Genomic DNA, 19,797 nt, shown 5'->3' with positions numbered 1-19,797 from the left:
CTATGCCCTGCTTGTCCGACCCCCAGATCTGGACGGCGTGTTCACCAGCGAGAGCTATGACTCGCCAGGGGAGCTTCCCAAGTACCTCCACTTGATCCACTCCCAAACCCAGTTTACATACATGCCATTGGTTTTTAGGCCAGTACCTTTTCTTCCCAAGGAATTGGTAGGAAAGTTTGTCATATCAGAAAACACTGTGTAGTAGAAACAAAACTAGTGACACCATTTTAAACATGATTTTACAGTCTCATTTCCTTTAATAATATATAGGTGATCTATTTGTCTCCAATGTTTAATTTGATATCCTAAACTCCACAACGGTATATTCTGTTCACAGGAAAGCGTTGTCCATTGAAGTAAGACTTAATTATCATCAAGTAATGGATAAAGTCAAAATTTTCTATAGCTAATAGAAAAGTAGTTGATTGACATTTATCTAATGCTTTCTAGTCTAGGGCATTCTGATGGGTTTGATCAAGAAACTGAAAAGAAAACCACAGGTATTGTTTTCCTTCAAGGATCTTATGTGCTGTTCTATCTAGAGATATGGATCAAATTCATGTGAAATATAAGATCAATTATATAATTATGGATGGGATATAAATGATGTAAAATACAAATAATACGAATTGGGCTAATACTAAACATATTCAAAATTAAATACTATAAATTACATTTTTAATTAATGAATATAAGAAGATGAAAATTATAGAAAAACATATTTCCTTTGCCGCTCATAGTAGGGTTCTTTTTATGAACTAACTCTTCACCGAGTTTTAGTTACTGCTGTTCCTTTTTGTAACCTAAGATTCATCCTTTTCTCCTCCATGTGTTTGCTGCAATGAATGTCCAACCAGCTGCCACATGAGCCATATGAGTTGTTACTTTTAAATTATCTTTTAGCTTAAAAAAAGGCTGTTATCCAGGTTGTGTCATCATTGTTGACTTATTAGAAGCAGCATGGATTTTTGAGCCACATACTTTATTTTCACCTCGAGATTCGCTTGTTTCTCCACCCTGCTCCATGTCCTGGGTTGAACAAGTAAGAGGATGAGGTTAGAGTTTTATTGCCTTGGCTCCATTTCCCTCAAGTCTGTGCCTCTTACTAGGCAGCTGTCTGTTACCCATCCTTTTTGTCACCTGGCTCCATCAGATCTTCATTGCCCACATCACGCGCAGCCTAACTCCTCCACGTTATATTTACCCTGTTAGTACTGCCCTGTTCCTTGTGGTTTCCCTGAATTCTGTGCTTCAGTTTGAAGTCAAGCCTTGTTAACTTTTCTTCAAAGTATTCATTTGCCCTTATTTTCTTTTTAGGACTCTTAATGATCACCCACCAGCTGAATCTCTCATCCTTGAGCCTGAAACCTGCTCCTGCATTGGGCTTTACTTAGCTATATTTGGTAGAAGTGAGATTTTGCCATTCAAGACGGCAGCCAATTCCTTGGCTTTTGGGTAAAATTTTCTCTCTATGGCTAACACAGACAAGTCCAACAGGCACTTTCTAGTTTGTAAATTTCTCTCTTAATAATGAAGAAGTGGGCAGGAATTCACAGCTGATGTATTGTCTGAAGCGGGGCAAACACTAAGAATTCAGAAACGTAAAAAATAATGTGTAAGGAATTCTAAGATCCATTACCAATATGTAGTAATTTCTTAAAATTTACTAGTTATACCTTGTTGACTAAATAAGGAGTATAACAAACTGGTAAAGAAATACACATGTCTTAAAATTCTGCACTTTTTCTGTAAACAAAGAAACATAAAGGCTAGGAAGTAGCTAATACTTTTTTCTCTTAAAATGAAGTTTAAATAAAATTTTACAGTAAAAGTGAGATGCGATTAAAATACTGTATTAATTGGCACACTTCCCTCTTTCCCCCCCACTATGTCAACTACAAAATGATGATAATAGGTCAGTGACGGGGGCAATTATGTGCCTCTATGGTCAAATATTCATCATCCTCACTAGACTTTAACACATATTTAGGCAGAATACACATCATTTTTAAATGTTTGAACATAGAATTGAATATAAACAAATAATGGATAGTGGGTTAATTGTTTTGGACAATTTTATATGGGTAGTAGTGCAGATGTTAACTTAATCTTCTTAATTACAAGTGTTGCTATCCAATATTGCATACATATATAGATTTCAGCAATTAACCCATAGAAGGAAGAATTCCCTGTATACACATCTAGAAATGTGTACAAGTTTCTACTGTTTAGTATACTATACTATCTACTATAAAACTTACCTAGTCAAAAATTTTAAAATCTTCATTCAGTTTGGAGGATAGATACATGTGTGTTGTATGTAACAGATCTCACTGCTTTTCAAAAGACACTGATGAGTTGAAATGTCTTTTGAATAATAGCCAAAATAATGTACATTCATATTTATTTTACACCAAACATGTGAAATAGGCAGCTGGAATTCCCAACATTAAGCTCAGTGAAATCTCTGAAATACTGTCATGATGCTGTGTCTCCGTGGGCGGCCTAATCCTAGCTACAGTAGCAGGTATGGAACTTAAGGAAGATTACAACCTTTGGAGTCTCCCTTATTCGTAAATCCAGTGGGAGAAATAATAAATAACCAAAGGAGATCTAAGGATCAGATGGAGTGGATCTACTTGTGGCTTAGCATTCGATATGTTAGCTACTTGTAAGACAGACTATTCACTTTCATCTGGAAGAAAACTCACTCACCTTGGTTAGACAGATCCTGATTGGGACAGGGCCTTTCTGGTATTGCTGAGTACAGCTGGTAGAAACCTGAATGTCAACCTTTTTAACAGGAGACAGTCCGACCTAGTTTGTTTTTGTAAAAACTCTGTTACCAGCTAAGCGTGCATCTCATTAGTAACCCATGGGAAGAATGCATTAAAGATCAAGAAAAGCATATTGCCTATTTGAAGTTTTCTAAAAGGTAAGAAGCAAGAAGAAGATGAAAGATAAATTAGCTCCTGTTTCTTTAATCGCGCTCCGAATTGGTCCAAGGACTCAAACTGTCCAACCATGTGGGATGTGACCACTGATATTCAGCCCACCGCCGAAGAAGCTGACCTAAGGGCTGAACAGAAATCATGATGCTTGCAAAACCAGAGACGAAGGGTTTACAAAGGATCGTAATTCAACTGGGAAACCTGCTGGATAGTCCCAGCTCAGCAGAAGGCTTTCCTAGTCTCCTTGACATCAGTCAGCTGGATGTCAGCTGGACCAAAGCAGTTTTGCTAAGGGGTGTGAAGAAAACACTTACGTGTAAAACTCATTCCCTGATCCTCCAGGAGCTTAGAGCAGCGCTGGAGAGATTAACTGTGTAACTAACACTCCAGGGCGGTCAACGAAACGTGACCAACGAGCAGGCAGCGGCCTGGCGGCGGAAGGAATTCACAGGGATCACTGGGGGGTTTGCACTGGGAAGGCTTAGGCGATGAGATGTAAGCGGGGCGCTGGGTGAAGGGAAAAGTCTCTTACGTGGGCGGGAAAATCGAAGCGTTCCCGGCCCAGGCTCCGGGGGCGTCCTGTCAGGGTGGCCGGCGGACCCGAGCGGGCTAACCCCTGGGGCCACGGCGCGTGCGCGGCCCGCGGGAAGCCAGCCAGGCCCCGGTGGGCGCGAGACCCCGCGCGCCCAGGCGGGAAAAGAGGGGCGCATGCGCCGCCCGGCGCTCCGAGCTCGCCGGGACGGGGATGGGGAGGTGGAGTTTCCTAGAGGGAACTTGACCCGTTAGCAGCTGCGGCCATGGCGGCGCGCTCGCCCCCGTCACCGCTTCCTCCTTCCCCAGCGCGACAGTTGGGCCCCCGGTCCCCACGCGTGAGGCGGGGAGCTGAGGCCCACGGAGTGCGCAGCGAGGCCTCGGGTCTCGCCGGCGCGGCGCGGGAGCCCGTCGCTGAAGAAAGTGACATAGTGTGGCTGGGCGAGGAAGGGCCGGGGAGCCTGCGAGGGCCAGAGAGGGCAGCTCCGGCTCACGCTCCCCTCCTCAGCCCGCGCATGGGGTCCAGGCGGCTAGAGAGCATCTCCGTAGAGGAGGCGATGGTGACCCGGTCGAAGCTGTTGGAGGAAGAGCTGAGCAGCCTAAAGGAGGAGCTGGCCCTGTGTCAGGTATCGAGGATTCTGGCGCGCCCTTCTCCCTCTCTCAGGGCTGCTTGGCTCCGCGGGTTTGGGACTTACTCAGCCCCGCCCGGGACTCTCCCTCCGGGTCCCCACAGCCGGCTGGGCCCGCAGTCCGGGGCTTCGAGGGGAGCGGCCACCCCTCCCGGGCATGGTCCACGTAGGGTCCGCCTGCGCACCCCGAGTTTGAATCTGGCTCCCTGGATGTTGCCCCCAAACATTCAGTCTCAGCCCCATCTCTCCCCAAAAGCTCCGGTTCTCGCAGGTGACGGTCATGGTCTTTGGTGCGCATTAGTGGAATGCAGTGCGCAGGCTGAACAGGAAAGTGGAAACACTTGGTAAAATAAAACCCTTCGAAGAAGGAGCCCGATTTTAGTGTTCAAACATCCACACTTGCCCGTGTTGTTAACATTGTCAAACTAAGTGGTGTACTATGTTAAAACACAAACCAAAAGATTGTAGGTAGTTTCTGGGCGGGAACTTTAAAACAGTATAGATGACACTTGGTGCTTATTTAGTAATTTCGTAGCGCTGGAGTGAGAAACCGCAGTTGTCCTGGGATCTTGCCTGTGAAAAACACTGATTCAACCAGTTGCGCGTATGTTTCTCTCCTGCTATTTGCGGAGTTTGTGTATACCAAAGAGGAGCTTGACTCCTCTAATGTTCACAGAGATTCAGTTTTCCTTTAGTTCTGCAGCCTTACCAACCATTGGCTGTTTGACTTTGTCATTTTATACAAACATTTGGGAAGTTAAACTTGAACTCGCTTAAGAGGAGATCTTTAAATCTGTCTTGTCTTTAAGCTAGTAACCAGCCAAGTAGTAGCGAACACCAGATAACTGGGTGAACAGCATCAGTTTAGGTTAGTGAAAGAATCCATGACATTCATTCTCTCCCATAGTTTGTTGTGTTGGATATATGTATTTTTCCCCCTTTGCATGTCTTTGCTGACTTAGTGGAGGTTAAGTGAGCTGGGGAGATGTAATATAGCTGGCACCTGCCCATTCCTTCATCTTCTATTTGTTAAGGAGCAAAGGAATAAATAAATGATACCAGTGAACCTAAAGCATTTTCTCTTTGCAAAGCTCACCCTTGGGGAGTTTAAAGATTTGAAGACACGATAAAGGCCTTTGTTTAAGTTGTGATCTAAGATGTTATTTGCTTTGTTTTTGATAGGCAGCCTGTCCCACTCTGCCATGCCCTTAGCTGGCCAAGAAGCAAAGATGATTCCTTTTTATGACTGCCCTAAGCTTATTGGAACTAGCCTGATGAATGCCAATCCATTCACTATTACATTCTTTGAAAACCTGGGCTGCGAGCGCAGTAACAGTCCCTATGACTGTGGGCAGCTTATGTGGACCCAGAAGATGGTTGCGGTACTGTAGGCAGATGCGAGAATACAGTCAGCTGTATAGTTAGCCTAGCAGAGAGTTCTTAAGGTTTTGTAATACCCATGTTGCTAGATGGTCATAGGCATTTCAGTAATGTGAGATGAAGTTGGCAGAATCACGTACCATAAAACTTCAGTTAACCTATGCTATTGGAGAAACTTCAGAGAAATAATAATTGAATTTTCAGTTGTGGTGTTAAAAAAGGTATTTAAGTAATTAAACATCTATTTTTTTACATACTTCTATTATTTATTCAGATAGAAATCATGCCTAAAAGTATATAGTATTAACACTGTACTAAAACTAAGCTCAAACTAAAAAAATTTGAATTTATGTCTGAGTCTAATAAATGCTTACCTATAAATACACATGCACACATAAATTTGATTTCAGAAGGAGTATTTAATAGTGTGTTGTGTATTCAACTGTCTGTTTCATGTTTATTCTTCTGAAAAACACTCTTCAGAACTGAATATAAGTTCACAGTCCAGTGTTGGATCGTAGTTTGGGAATAATAACTTTGCTAATTATTGCATAGTTGTAAATGGTCGTGTGATTGTTCTTTTTCAGATTCAACTAATGAGAATTTAACTATTACGTGCTTGATAGCAAAATAAGTTTTACTCCATGTACCATTCTAAAACATTCAGATGCATTAAGCTAAACGTAATACATAGAAAACTGTCGAATGTTTTTCTTAATGTGAGCATCCCATCACACTCCAATTACATTATCTAGTGTACTAAAAAAAAAATCACATGGTCCCAGATTATCAAGCAAACTACAAATAATTCTTAGTTGAAGGCTGATTCATTCCTTTTTTTTTTTTTTTTTTTTTTTTTTTTTGAGGAAAAACTGTACTGGATTTACTGAGAATAGTTTCTTAGCTTTCAAACGTAATGTTTTCCTAAGAAATTCACAGGTGTTTCCAGGGCAATTTTGAGTCTGCCATTTACATGTATTTCAGTGATTTGGGCTCTGGTGCTATTGTATTATATATTTCACAGCTGTGTTCTGTTTGTGCTAGAGGATGCTGGGAATGCATTTGTGCGCATTTATCGCCATTTATAGATTAGAAGAGGGGAAGAATGTTTCTTGATAATTTACTGTTTGACTGTTTTGTGCCATATTTAGCAGTCATGATTTTCCCTGTGTTCTAATGAGCAGTTTATTTAAATGTAGGAATAGTTTTCAGATGTTGAATTCATGCCTTGAGTAGAGATCAATTAAAAGACTTAAACTGTTGCTGGGAGCAGCCTGTATGTTGGGAAAGTAGGTACCTAGTGAAAAAGATGATTTGGGGGTGTCTTTATGTATACTAATGATACATATGTCAGTGGCTGCAGACAAATAAGAAACAAGGCCAGTCTGCTTCTGAGGAATTTAAGACCACAGATGTTTACCATTTAATCGACTGTTTCACAAACCTAGTTTAATAAGCTTTGTGAAAGGGTTAGGATCAGTTTTAAATTATCTGATTGTGTTTGAAAGTTCTATAGTAGAAGCAAAAATTTTCATAGTTACGAATTTTTGAAGGTTTTTATTTTTAAAAATTTGCCAGCATTTTTAAATGCTTAGAGGAAGTGCAAATATAGGAAAATACAGAGGAGATAGTTGGCAATATTTCCTAGATTTACTGCCTGAAATATTTTACAAAGTAGTTATATGTTTTCAGAAGAATTTTATTTTTGTGTGTTTGACTCTTTTTAGAGGAATAATCCATATTGAATACAAGACAGTATTTAAATAAAAATACCATATATTAAACAGTCCCCAAAAATCCATTTGTAGAATTTTATTGTCCACAAAAAAACAACTTTCTAAATTTATCAAAAAGATACAGCATGGTGACTATTCTGTTGCCTATCGTGCAATTAGAAATTACCAAGAGAATATATTTTAAGTGTTCTTACCACAAACACATAGAAAATGATGCATATGTGAGGTGGTGGATATATTAGTTAACTTGAGTTAGCCACTCCAGTGTGTGTGTGTGTATGTGTGTGTGTATAATTTCTGTTTGTAGTATATGTCGCTGTCCCGCAGCGATGGACTTGGTGCACGGAGCCGATAATAACACATGTGAACCCTGACTGATGGTCAAAAGCCGTAGTTTATTAGTGGCATCAAACTTTATACACTGAGGGTCATACAGGATTAGGATAGAGATACTTAGTTCATCAACAAAACCATCAACTGTTTCTACGCCTTTGTTTGGAAGTCCTTTTCTCTTGTATATTACTTTCCACTCAACTGTTCTTATACAAATGATATCTCATCAGGTATACAAAAGGTAGCCATTTGGTTATTCTCCTCCAAATAGCCAAACAACTGTAATCCTGTGCTCACTGACCTACGGTCACGATGTCCTCCTACAGTATAAAAACACAAAAAGTTCTAGATGAATCAGCGATACATTTCTAATACTGGAACAGAGTAGGCCTTTCTAACTAGTACAGTAAATCTCTAAGCCATAATGGACAAGGTGGATAAATTTTGAGTATGCAAGTCACTGTAAATGAAGGGATTTTAGGTACCGTTGGAGAGGTGTGTTTGGGGCCTGATAAGATGGAGACCTACACAGTCTTGGTTAAGAAGTTAGAGTATTTTCCAAAATTAGTGGGAACTCGCTGGAGATGTTTAACTGTAAGGCTAGGAAACCATTGTATTTGGAGAGCTAAGCAAGAAAGAGAATTGGCTTGAATAGGATGAGAGTGATAGAAGTGATGGGAATGTTCACGTTTGGGACGTATTTTCTAAAGTCAGTAGGATTTACTGATGGCTTGGATGTGAAGGGTCAATAAAAGAAAGCTAATCGGTATTGATTTGTGGGTTTTAGGTCTTTGAACCGGTGAGTATGTGGTGATAATCATCTTTTTTCTTCCCCCATCCCCTCCTCTCCTCTTTTCTCTCCTCTTCTCCCTTCTTCTCCTTCCCTCCTGTTCCCTCCTCTCCTCTGCTCCCCACTCCTCCCCTCTACTCCCCTCCTGTCTCCAGTCCTCTCTGCTTTTCTGTTTTCTCCCTTCCCTCCCCTCCCCTTCCCTTCCTGTCCTTTCCCTCCCCTTCCCACTTCCCTTCCCCTCCCCTTCCCCCTTCCCTTCCCTTCCTTTCCCTCCCCTTCCCCTCTCCTTCCCTTCCCTCCCCTTCCCTTCCCCTCTCCTTCCCTTCCCTTCCCTTCCCTTCCCTTCCCTTCCCTTCCCTTCCCTTCCCTTCCCTTCCTTTCCCTTCCCTTCCCCTCCCCTCCCCTTCCCTTCCCACTTCCCTTCCCACTTCCCTTCCCACTTCCGAGCCAGGGAAGTTTACTTTTAGAGAAAACATACCTTGATATTTAGATTTTAACATTTGTATAGAAAATGTGGGCTGCAGAAAGATAAGAATTGAAAGTAGTTTTTCCTGTGTAAGAACTTGTTAGAAACTAAAACTGCCCTACCATACTTACAAAGAATCTATTAATCTAAAACTAGGAATTCAATGCTTACGGTATCCATTTGCAAGTTTTAATGTTTGGTCTTGTCTTCTCTAATATTGCTACAAAACAGTATATTCAAAATAGCTTTTATTTCTTTAAGGCTGACAAAGAATTTGTATGGTCTTTGTGGAAACGTCTCCAGGTCGCAAATCCTGATGTCACACAAGCAGTCGGTTTGGTTGTTGAAAGGTGAGTTCTCAAATTACTTGTTTATGAGCGTCTGATTTGCTGAACTTGTTTCTCTTAAGTATTTCTCTTAATTAAAACTTGCTACTCTAACAAGATATTTGTCGACATTTAAGGTGCAGAACACATTTTTTTGGTGGGGGGGTGGGTGTGCAGGAAAATCCTCAACACCATGGTGAGGAGTAACTAATCTTTGTGTCCCACCCAGCGAGGCATGAGCCAATCCACTACAAGCCAATCTAGATTATCCTAAAATCTGCCAAGATCAGCAAAATTATACTTCAACACAACAAATGGCTAAATACTAAAATGAAATAGACACAAGACAGCTGAATGGTACCTTATAGCCATTTTAAGGTATATAGCAGCCGGTCCTGTATATAAACTAAAATTGAAATGTCAATGAGCTAATCATAGGTTGTGGTTAGGACTTGCTTGCTTTTTTTTTTTTTTAACATACTGGTTACTCAAAACCATGTCAATTCCATAATATTGCAAATTGCTGTTGATGTTATATTGGGACTCTTAATTGACTGTGATGATATTCTACCAGCTCTAACTTCAGACCAGAAATGGTCTCCCCAAGAAACTGTTCAACCCATCTGGACAATAAGTAGCTGGACTCTATGCTTGGTATATGTTTGCAAGGAAAGAATCTTGATTGAGTTTGAACTGTAATACTGCATCAAGGTGGAGGACTCCACCAGGGGGGGAGGGGAGGGGAAGGGGTGAGAGGATTCCCAGAGCCTATGAAACTGTCACATAATGCAAAATAATTAATAAAAAAAAACTTGCTACTAATGCCCTAAAGAAGTTAATTGGATTTCCAAATGAGTATATGGCACATTATAAATACTGAATTTATTATAAGGGGTTTCAATTCAACACATATAGGAAGGCTTGCTTGTTTTCTTATGTATTGGAAAGTTTTCAGTGAAGAGAAAAGCATCAGTTAAAGAATCTATGTGTGTTTTGTCTTGAGCTGTTATAGTTCAGCTTTAAAAGTTACAGAAATTCTGTTTGGCTTCTTATTCCAATCAGCTGCTCTTGTAGGAAACTGCACAGACATGGCTCAGTATTCCCCTAAGATAACTGCAGTGTGAACTTGAAAGTCTGGGATGACCTTCCCAGAGTAGTGTACTTGTAAGTGTTCTGGAATAGGTTGAGGGATTTCACTTAACACTCCCTATCACCCTATAGAGGATTCCCAGTCATTTAACTATAGATTATTGGGCCTCTCCTTGGTCATTAGAAACAGTGGAGTGATGCTCGGTACTCTTTATCAAACATTTGGTATACAGTAGTCCCACGACGCTTAGTACAGCAATTAAAGCACTTGCTCTCCTGATAAACAGATTTCATTATATTTCCTAAATGAGAAGGCTAGCATATGGATACTTTCCCCTTTTTCCTTTGATCTTTATTGCAATCACAATTATATACTCTGAGTATCACTTTTGATAATTTGAACTCTACTCACTGTTGATTTCTATTGTTCTGGGATCATTCCACTGTTGTGCAAAATTTGATTTAAAATTTGTGACATAAGCCTGGTTGTCTAATTTTCCCATCATCAATGTTATGGAATCTAAAGATTGCAATCAGTTTATCCTTGTGTTCTTTCTATATTTGATGCATGAGCAATTTTTTTCCTTTTTGATGATCATACTTAAGTCTTGTTGATTTATCTTTGTGACTTCGCTAGTCATCCTTGAGATAAAATCTGATCACTCTTAGTATCCTTCTTTTTTCATTTAAAACAGAGTAAGCCTCTTGTAGAACCTTTAGGACTTCAGTTTTGATTTTTGTGATTCTTTATGTTCTCCTCCTTGTATTTGTATATTTTTCCAACTTTTAAAACCCATTCTTAAAAAAAATCCATTCTTGATTTTTACTTCCCTCTTTTTTGGACAAAAGCAAGTATTAAAATGCTGTTAGATCATTTTCTAATCTACAATTTCTATGTGTTTTAATATATATAATACATGATATAGTATATGATATAGACTAAGTCTATAAAAGCGTATGTGCAATTTATTAATGAGCATATGCAGTTTAGAGGTCAGTGCTGCATCATTTGTTGGTAAGATGTTGTGATGAGGTTTTGGAGATGATTGCTTTATAACTGGTTTGTAAAAGTTAGTGTGTATAAATACACTTTGAATATTTGTTAAATGAAGATAAACTTTCCAGATAATTTTTGTTGTGCATAGACCACACTATGAGATGCCTTGGATTTTGAGTTGACTTTTGAAGTTGAAAACAAAGTGGTATTTCTGATTTTCAGAGTATATAAATACTTATTTATTAAGAGAACCCTGTGGTACCTTTGGACCCGTTGAAAAGTAAAAAATGGTAAGCAACTCAACCCGCATATTTCAAAAACACTGTTCTAAATGTCAGAGTAAAATATATTATCCTTCTGTATAACTCCCTAATTGCTTATTTATGTGCTGCTCATGTTTGTTAATGTCCAAGCTTTGGACTTCTTGGATGTGTACTCAGAGTTGTCATTATAGGCTTTCTTTTTTTTTGCACTCCTAAACTGATTTCACAGTTTTTAGCATTCCACATTTTCATTTTTCTTTTCATTTAATGTTTTGAGTATTATTTTCCTAAGGATGCAAATATGCATTTTCTGACTTCTTGCATCCGTGAAAATGTCTTTGATGCTTGAGCAGAACATGACATTTTATGTCTAGGTACTGTCCCTTGGCCTTTTGAACAACTGTTATCTTTCCTCAGTGGAGTTACTGTGGAGCTCAATGCCAGGGTGAATTTTGTTTCTTTTTGTACACTCACTTGAAACTTTATAGTTTTTCTTTTATATGTGGTATTGTGAAATTTAAAAATCATTTGTTTACTTAGGTGTCTTTTTAGAGTTTGGAGGGTCTCTCCAATCTCAAAACCAAAGATTTGTTTTCGATTGAGAACATGTTCTTTTGCGTTTTTCTTCATTGTGTTCTTCTTTAGGCATGCTGTTAGGGCTTGGACCCTCTTGATTCAGCCTGCTTTTTCGATTCTTTTCTGCATTTTATCCCTTTGTCTTTTTATGCTATCTCCTGAATGATAATCTTACTTTTTTCTTCCATGAAGAAGAGCGTTTTTCCTGCCTTTTCTGTGTTCTGAATTTGTGTCCTCCTTCTCCCCATCAAAATCCAACATTGGAGGCCCAGTGCAATGGCTCAGTGGCCTAATCTTTACCTTGTGGTACTGGGATTTCGTATGGCCACTGGTTTGTGTCCTGGCTGCTCCATTTCCCATCTGGCTCTCTGCTTGTGGCTTGGGAGGGCAATGGAGGATGGCCTGGAGTCTTGGGACTCTCTACCCATGTCAGGGACCTTGTACCCATGTGGGAGACCCAGTGAAGGTCCGGGTTCCTGGCTGTGGCTTGGCTCAACTCCTACCCTTGCAGCCATTTGGATAGTAAGCCAGCAGACACAAGATCTTTCTCTCTGCATTCTCCTTCTCTCTGTAAATCTGCCTTTCCAATAAAAATAAATAAATCTTTTAAAAAAAAAGATACAATGTTGGGACTTTAATGTGTGATTAAAGAGTGAGAACATCAGGTATACTAATCATGCAGACTCCACCCCTAATGAGTAAGTGTGACTTCTTCCTGCTGAAGATGCAGAAGACACCATCTGTGAGGAATAGGCCCTCACAGGACACCAGATTTGCTGTTGACTTAAGTTTGAACATATCAGCCGCAGAAGTGTGAGCAAAAATTTCTGTTGTTAATAAATTTCCCAATCTAAAGTATTTTGTTTTAGCAACTAAATAGGTGAAGATAATCCGTGGCATTTATTTGACTTTTAAAAAATCAGAAATCAAATTTTTACCTCCAGAAATTAATTTAGTTTCACTTTTATTTTTACAGTAGTCTTGTTTTTAATGGAAAAACTTTATGATGATACTTTTTTTTTTTTTAAAGATTTTATTATTATTGTTAAGTCAGATATACAGAGAGGAGGAGAGACAGAGAGGAAGATCTTCCATCCGATGTTTCACTCCCCAAGTGAGCCGCAACGGCCGGTGCGTGCCGATCCAAAGCCGGGAACCAGGAACCTCTTCCGGGTCTCCCACGCGGGTGCAGGGTCCCAAAGCTTTGGGCCGTCCTCTCCTGCTTTCCCAGGCCACAAGCAGGGAGCTGGATGGGAAGTGGAGCTGCCGGGCTTAGAACTGGCGCCCATATGGGATCCCGGGGCTTTCAAGGTGAGGACTTTAGCCGCTAGGCCACGCCGCCGGGCCCTATGATGATACTTTTCAAAGGTAGATGCAGAGAAAGAGTGATTGGTTGGTTGTATAATCTGCTGATTAATTTCCCAGATGTTTGCAGTAGCCATGACTGGGTCGGGCTATGTGAGAATGAGGAACTGCATCTGTGTTTCACACGTGAATGGCAAGGACCGTAGTGCTTAACCCATTATGGACTGCCTCTCAGGGTGTGCAGAGGTGAAACTTGATCCAAGACACTCTGATACCTGCCTTTAAGCGGCAGGTTAGCCCACTTCACCAGAGAGTAATCCTTTAATTAGAATATTTAGTTTTTTTCCTTCTGTTTCCTGAATGCTCTTTGTTTTCTGTTTTGGCTAGTCTTTCCCGCTGAAGCTGATTTTTTTTTTTTTCTGAACAGATGATGATCCTTTACTGACTAATCATTTTATTTTAAGATTGGTTTTATTTTTATTTGGAAGAGATAACACGTCTCTAATGGAGGTCTCCCATCCACTAATCTGCTCCCCAAATGACTGCACTGGCCAGAACTGAGCTAATTGAAAGCATAAGCCAGGAACTTCCTTCGAGTCCCCCACATAGGGACTGGGGCCTTAGGGTTTGTGCCATCCTCTGCTACTTTGACAGGCCACAAGGAGGGAGCTGGATTGGAAGTGGAGCAGTTGGGACAGGAACTTGCCTCCTATAGGGGATGATGGTGCTGAAGCCAGAGGCTTTAACCTATGAATCCACTGTGGTGGCCTGGACCACTCATGTTTTTGCATGAAGATCTGTGTTGCTTTATAGGGGTGTGTGGTTGTATGGATTTGCTTTGCATTTCTATCTGTAGCCCAAACAGCTTCTCCACTGCATGGAATGCCTGTACTTTTTGTAAGCAGCTGGGGCGAAGCCCATCTGCAGGTTTTCCTGAACGACGTGTGATGGGTGGTTAGTTATGTGCTTCACATCATGCCCCAGAACCACAGCAGAGAACTTGGCCAGCCAAATTGTTGTACTTTAAGCAATCTTTGGGAATTTACTCTGGGCATGTGTTTCAGGTAGCTATTACTAATGTTTATGAATATATATCCTGACTTTATGGTACATGGGTTTTTTTAAGCTTTATTTATTCAATTTTGTGTATTTAAAAGGTCAAGTGAAAATAAGGTTGTAAGATATCTTCCATGTGCTGATTCATTCCCCAGATGTCCCTACTAGTTGGAACTGGGCTAGGCCTGAGCCAGGAGCCCAAAGCTCCATCCAGACCTCTCATATATGTGGCAGGGAATAAGTCCTAAAGCCATGAACTGCTGCCTCGTAGACAAATTTCTACGTAGCCAGCTCAGGAAAGCAGAGCTGGGACTTGAACTCAGGCACTCTGATATGGAATGCAGGTATCCTGCTTGGTGGCTTATGCCACTGCACTGCAGTACTGACCCCAGGAGATGGTTCTTTGTTAACCATCTTGATTCGTGTGGGCGTCTGTGCTCTGTACTTACTGATACAATATAAATGAAAAGCACTTCCACTGTCAACTTCTTTACTAGAGAGTTTTCCTTTTGGATTCTGATTTTCTTCATTTGTTTATTGGTCTCTATAATATAGTCTGTGCTTCTCTATTTAAGATAATTGTAGAATTTATGGCTCATTTGGGGCTCCTTTAACAGGTGTGTGTTTAAGTCAGTGTGACTTGGGGATGTCAATGAAGTGCATTGTCTTTAAGCAGTATATCACTTTTTGGTGTTATAATGGATTCTACTGATACAGCATTTTTCATTATATCTGTGTCTTTTAAATTGGGTTATTTTGTTTCTAATTATAGTTATAGATACTGTGATGAATAAACTTTCATATAAAACTTTGCTAATATTATTGCTTTCCATCAGTTGTGCTATTGACATAGTAGATAAATGTAATTGCTAAACATTTGGAAATGTTTAAAAATGTTTAAAAAAATGTTAAAAATATCTTACCCTGTTAAGGAGCTGTAATACTTCAAATGACAGTAACATGCCTGTGGTAAAAATAAAATTTTATAAAAAATCATCTCTTTCATTGACTTTCAGCAGTTTATTTCATGCGCTTAATAAGATTTTTTGGAGCAATGTGTGTGTAGATGTTTTTCTGTATGTATTTTACTCTTTACCTAACAGTGTATTTAGTTAGCTACAAAGGCAGAGAATACAATTAGAAACTTCTGTGTTTGATTTGTTATCTGCCTTAAACTATAATAAGTGCGCTTCCAGTCTTGTTTAACCTGTGAAACACTATTCCTCTCTGCTTCTCTGAACTCTCTACCACTAATGGATTATTTTGAAGCAAATCCTAAACATCATATTATTTTATCTGTAAGTACTTCTGTATTTACAGTCGATTCTAGTTATTAGCAACAGTTTCCCATTCTCTATTTTATTAATTTTCTTCTTGTTTTTCCTTCATTCTGATTTGCTTTATGTTTGGTTTGGTTTGGTTTGATTTTTCCAGTGTTTTAAGGTTATGGTATGTTAAGAGTATTAGGTTAATAACTTTGGACCTTCCTTCTTCCTCAGTATAATCACGTGTCCCTATAAGCTTCTCTTTCAGCACTATTTTAGCTGCATGTCATCATAAGTTTCCATGTTTTATGTCTCCCATTTAATCTTAAAATTTTTTGTTTTGACTTCTTGTTTGAACCACTCTTTCTTTAGGACTGTGTTGTCTAATTTTTACATATTTTTTAGTGTCTCGGTTTTCTCAATAATTTTAGTTTCTAAAAATATCCCATGGTGTTTAGTTGTATTAATGTTGGTTTTATGACCTAGCATATGGTCTGTCTTGGAAATGTTTCATGTACTATTACAAACTGTATTATTCTGTTGTTGTGGTGTGTAGTGTTCTAGTGATGTTTATTAGGTCCATTTTAATTTTAGTGTTGCTTTCGTTTTCTCTTTCCTTGTTCTGTCTATTATTGAATATGGGTTTGTTAGGATTCTCTGGGGAAACAAATTTATTTGCATGTATGTGTGTGTGTGTGTGTGTGTGTGTGTGTGTTTACATGTACTTTCTTATTTCTCAGCATCTCCTTTAGTCTTATTCTTGTAAAGTGGACATTTTAGACCTTATGTTGCAGCAAACCTGGTTGTTACCATGCTTCCCTGCCTGGATTCTGTTGTTTCCTGGCTTGTTTGGTTGGTGATTAGCTGGCTTATGCTATTGAAGTCCTTTTCCCCTCTTACTGTGTTCAGTCTCTGTTGTAAAGGGAGGTACAGATTTGGGTATGTCGCAATCAACCTGGCATAATGGTAATTTTGGTAGGGTTCTTTGCTCTCTTTGCTTAATCATACCCAGCTGTTAAACTCCACTGCTTCCTAGTTTATTTTCCAACAATGCCCTAGGGTGTATATTGCCCTACAAATTAATACACTCTGTGATTCCTTTGACGTTTCTGAATCAGTACTTGATATTTTTGTCCAATTTCTGAAGGGCTCCTCAAATCTCCCCTACAAACCAGCAGCCTGAAAGTTGAGTCTGTCTCTCTCTCTCGCTCTCTTTTTTTTCCCCCACTGAACTTTATGTCATTTGTTCGAAAAGCAGAGTTACAGAAAGGTGGGAGAGGAAAGAGATGGAAATAGAAGGAAAGAGAAGTCTTCCACCTACTGAAATGGCCTGGCTTTGCCAGCCTGAAGCCAGGAGCCTGGATCTCCATTTGGATCTTTGAGGTAGGTGGCAGGAGCTTACCCCACTTTTCCAACATGTTAGCAGGAAGCTTGCTCAGAACTGGAACAGCTGGAACTCAAAGTGACGCTCATATGGGATGCCATCATTGCAGGCAGCAATTTAACAACTGCACCACAATGCTAGCCCCTAGCTTGGGTCTTGAATTTCATTCCAGTTGCCTGTCAGCATCACTCCCACTGTTCCTGAGAGTGTCCCTAAACTTGAGCTTCACAATATGTTTCTAACAAAGTTTCTTCTTTGGAGGAAGGGATTAGGGTTTCTGTTTCATGCCCTGCTTCTCCTTCCATGCAAAAATCTGTGAGCTCGACCTCTGGAGCTGCAGGTGAGGGTGATACCAAGGTTCTGTGAGTGAAACTACTGCTCCTGGAGCCAGCTGCCTGGTGTGGAAGAGGTAGCAGCCTGAGATCCTTTCTTTGCCCCTGCTGTTATGGAACCATTGCATCACAGACTGCGGCCAAGGTGTTTGGGACTCAGTGTGGAACAAGCAGACCAATTTTTTAATATATTTTTTATTTTGAATTTTTGAGTTATGTGGTACAATTTCTTATAGCCTGGAATTCCCAGATTCCCACCTCCCAACAGTTTTTCCCCATTTTACTACAATGGGTTAGTCCTTCATAAGGAATCACAATTCCATCAGTCTCTTATTTGAGTTTACCCTGACATTGCTGGTACAGTCAGTGTCAGACAGTCCAACAACCCATTGTCTACACATTTCTAACAGTTTCATTGGGAATCCATTTTTCATCTGGAAGCAGGAATGAATGTTACATTATACCCCTACATCTGGATATGGTGGACCCCAGTACTCCATTACTATGTACATTTCCATAATTGAGAAGCCATGAAACAAGGTCAACAACTGGTGTCAGTTAAAACAACCGCAACAACAACAACAACAACAATGACAAAAACAAATCAGCACCGTGAAAAAACATGCCACTGAGTAACCAACACATGGGTGACAAAAAGGAAACACAAAAGTCTCTGAGAAAAATGATGCCACCATGTAATCCATAAACCAGCAATGAATTTGACAAGAGAAAAGAAAGTGTTTGGAATAAATAAAACTGAGGTAAAAAAACATCAAAACACATGGGATGGAACAAAAAAAAAAAAAAAAAAAAAGGAAAGAAACAGTATGGATTGGATGATTGAAGCTATTTTTTCCATGCTGATTTTCTTATATAAGAGAGAACATATGGTATTTGTTCTTTTGTGATTGACTTATTTCACTGAGAATAATGGTCTCCAGTTGGGACCACCTGGTTATAAACAGTATAATTTCATTCTTCTTAATAGCTGAATAATATTCCATGGAGTAGATGAACCACAGTTTCTTTAACCACTCTTCTTTGGACACACATTTGGATTGTTTCCAAGTCTTTGCTGTTGTAGATTGTGCTGCTGCAAATGTAGGATTACAGATCCCCTTCTCATATGCAGATTTCACTTCTATTTGGTATATTCCTAGGAGCAGGATAGCTGGGTCATTTGGCAGGTTTATTTGCAATTCTCCAAGCACTCGCCATACTGATTTCCACAGTGGTTGTACTAGCCTACACTCCCAACAGCAGTGAAGGAGGGTGCCTTTCTCCCCACATCCATGACAGCAGGTGGTGCAGGCAGAACAGTTTTAACAGCACCTGAATGGATTTGACCTCAGCAGGAGTCTGATTTCCTGCCTAAAGTGTCAGTACCTGTTATTTTAAGCATCTAAATTTGGGGGTAATTAGTTGTCCAGCAATACATAACTTGCACATTGGATCAAAGGATATATAAATTTACAGTTATATTAGAGACTGGTAGGTCACGTTGTCTTCAGAAGTTGTACCAATTTAAACTTGTACCTGTGATATAGGAAGTTATCTCTTTTTCCTAGTCTCTGGGTGACCAGCTAGCTTTCAAATTTTGTAATTCTGGTTGTCTTCATACTAGCCTATGGTTGGAAAAATTAGACATACCCACAAAATCCCAGGAACAAGACCTTTATTTATTTTTTAAAGTTGTATTTTATTTTTATTGGAAGGTCAGATATACAGACAGGAAGAGAGAAAAAGAGAAAGATCTTCTGTCTACTGAACTGACTCACTCCGCAAGTGACCACAATGGCTGGAGCTGAGGCAATCCAAAACCAGGAGCCAGTAACTTCTTCCAGGTCTCCCACGTGGGTGCAGGGTCCCAAGGCTTTTGGCCATCCTTGACTGCTTTCCCAGGCTGCAAGCAGGGAGCTGGATGGGAAGCAGGGCTGCCGGGATTAGAACTGGTGCCCATATGGGATCCTGGTGCATGCAAGGTGAGGACTTTAGCCACCATGGTTCTGCACAGGGCCCAAGATCTTTCTTTTTAGGGTCCAGAACAAGGGTGGCAGCAAACATGGAGAAGTTCCCTGCATTCGACGTACTTGGGGACAGAAGTCCCTTGGGTTTCTGTGGCATTCTCAGGATAAACAGAGACCAGGCTTCTTGATATCATTATAGGTGGAGGCGGAATCTGTCAGTCTTTTTTGCTGTTGCACAGATTGTGCATCTTATTATTCTATTAAGTCTCCTCTTAGAATTCTGTTTTTTTTGTTTGTTTTTAATCCTACTAATGAAGGAAAAGTTATTGCAGTCTTAGTCTTGGATGTCTTAACTGTAGTTCAGAAAAGTTTCTAGCTGTTGATTGGTCTAGCAGCTGTACAAATGGATTGTACAAGGCCA

At 40.0% G+C, this 19,797-nt stretch overlaps 1 protein-coding gene across 1 annotated transcript in view; it reads left to right on the top strand.

Annotated features, from left to right (window-relative positions):
* The first annotated feature begins 3,624 nt into the window (after positions 1 to 3,624).
* The window catches only part of CNTLN (centlein), a 269,496-nt gene continuing 253,323 nt past the window's right edge, over positions 3,625 to 19,797 (top strand). Inside the window, exons 1-2 of the mRNA XM_058672438.1 lie at positions 3,625 to 4,108; positions 9,078 to 9,166. Coding sequence (XP_058528421.1) covers positions 3,749 to 4,108; positions 9,078 to 9,166 — 449 coding nt within the window. The 5' untranslated portion in view covers positions 3,625 to 3,748. The remainder of the gene's footprint in view (positions 4,109 to 9,077; positions 9,167 to 19,797) is intronic.

This window comes from Ochotona princeps, chromosome 14 (genome assembly GCF_030435755.1).
Source record: "Ochotona princeps isolate mOchPri1 chromosome 14, mOchPri1.hap1, whole genome shotgun sequence".
NCBI classification, from domain to species: domain Eukaryota; kingdom Metazoa; phylum Chordata; class Mammalia; order Lagomorpha; family Ochotonidae; genus Ochotona; species Ochotona princeps.
Note: the sequence above shows the minus strand (reverse complement) of the source record. Positions and strands in the feature narration are given on the sequence as shown.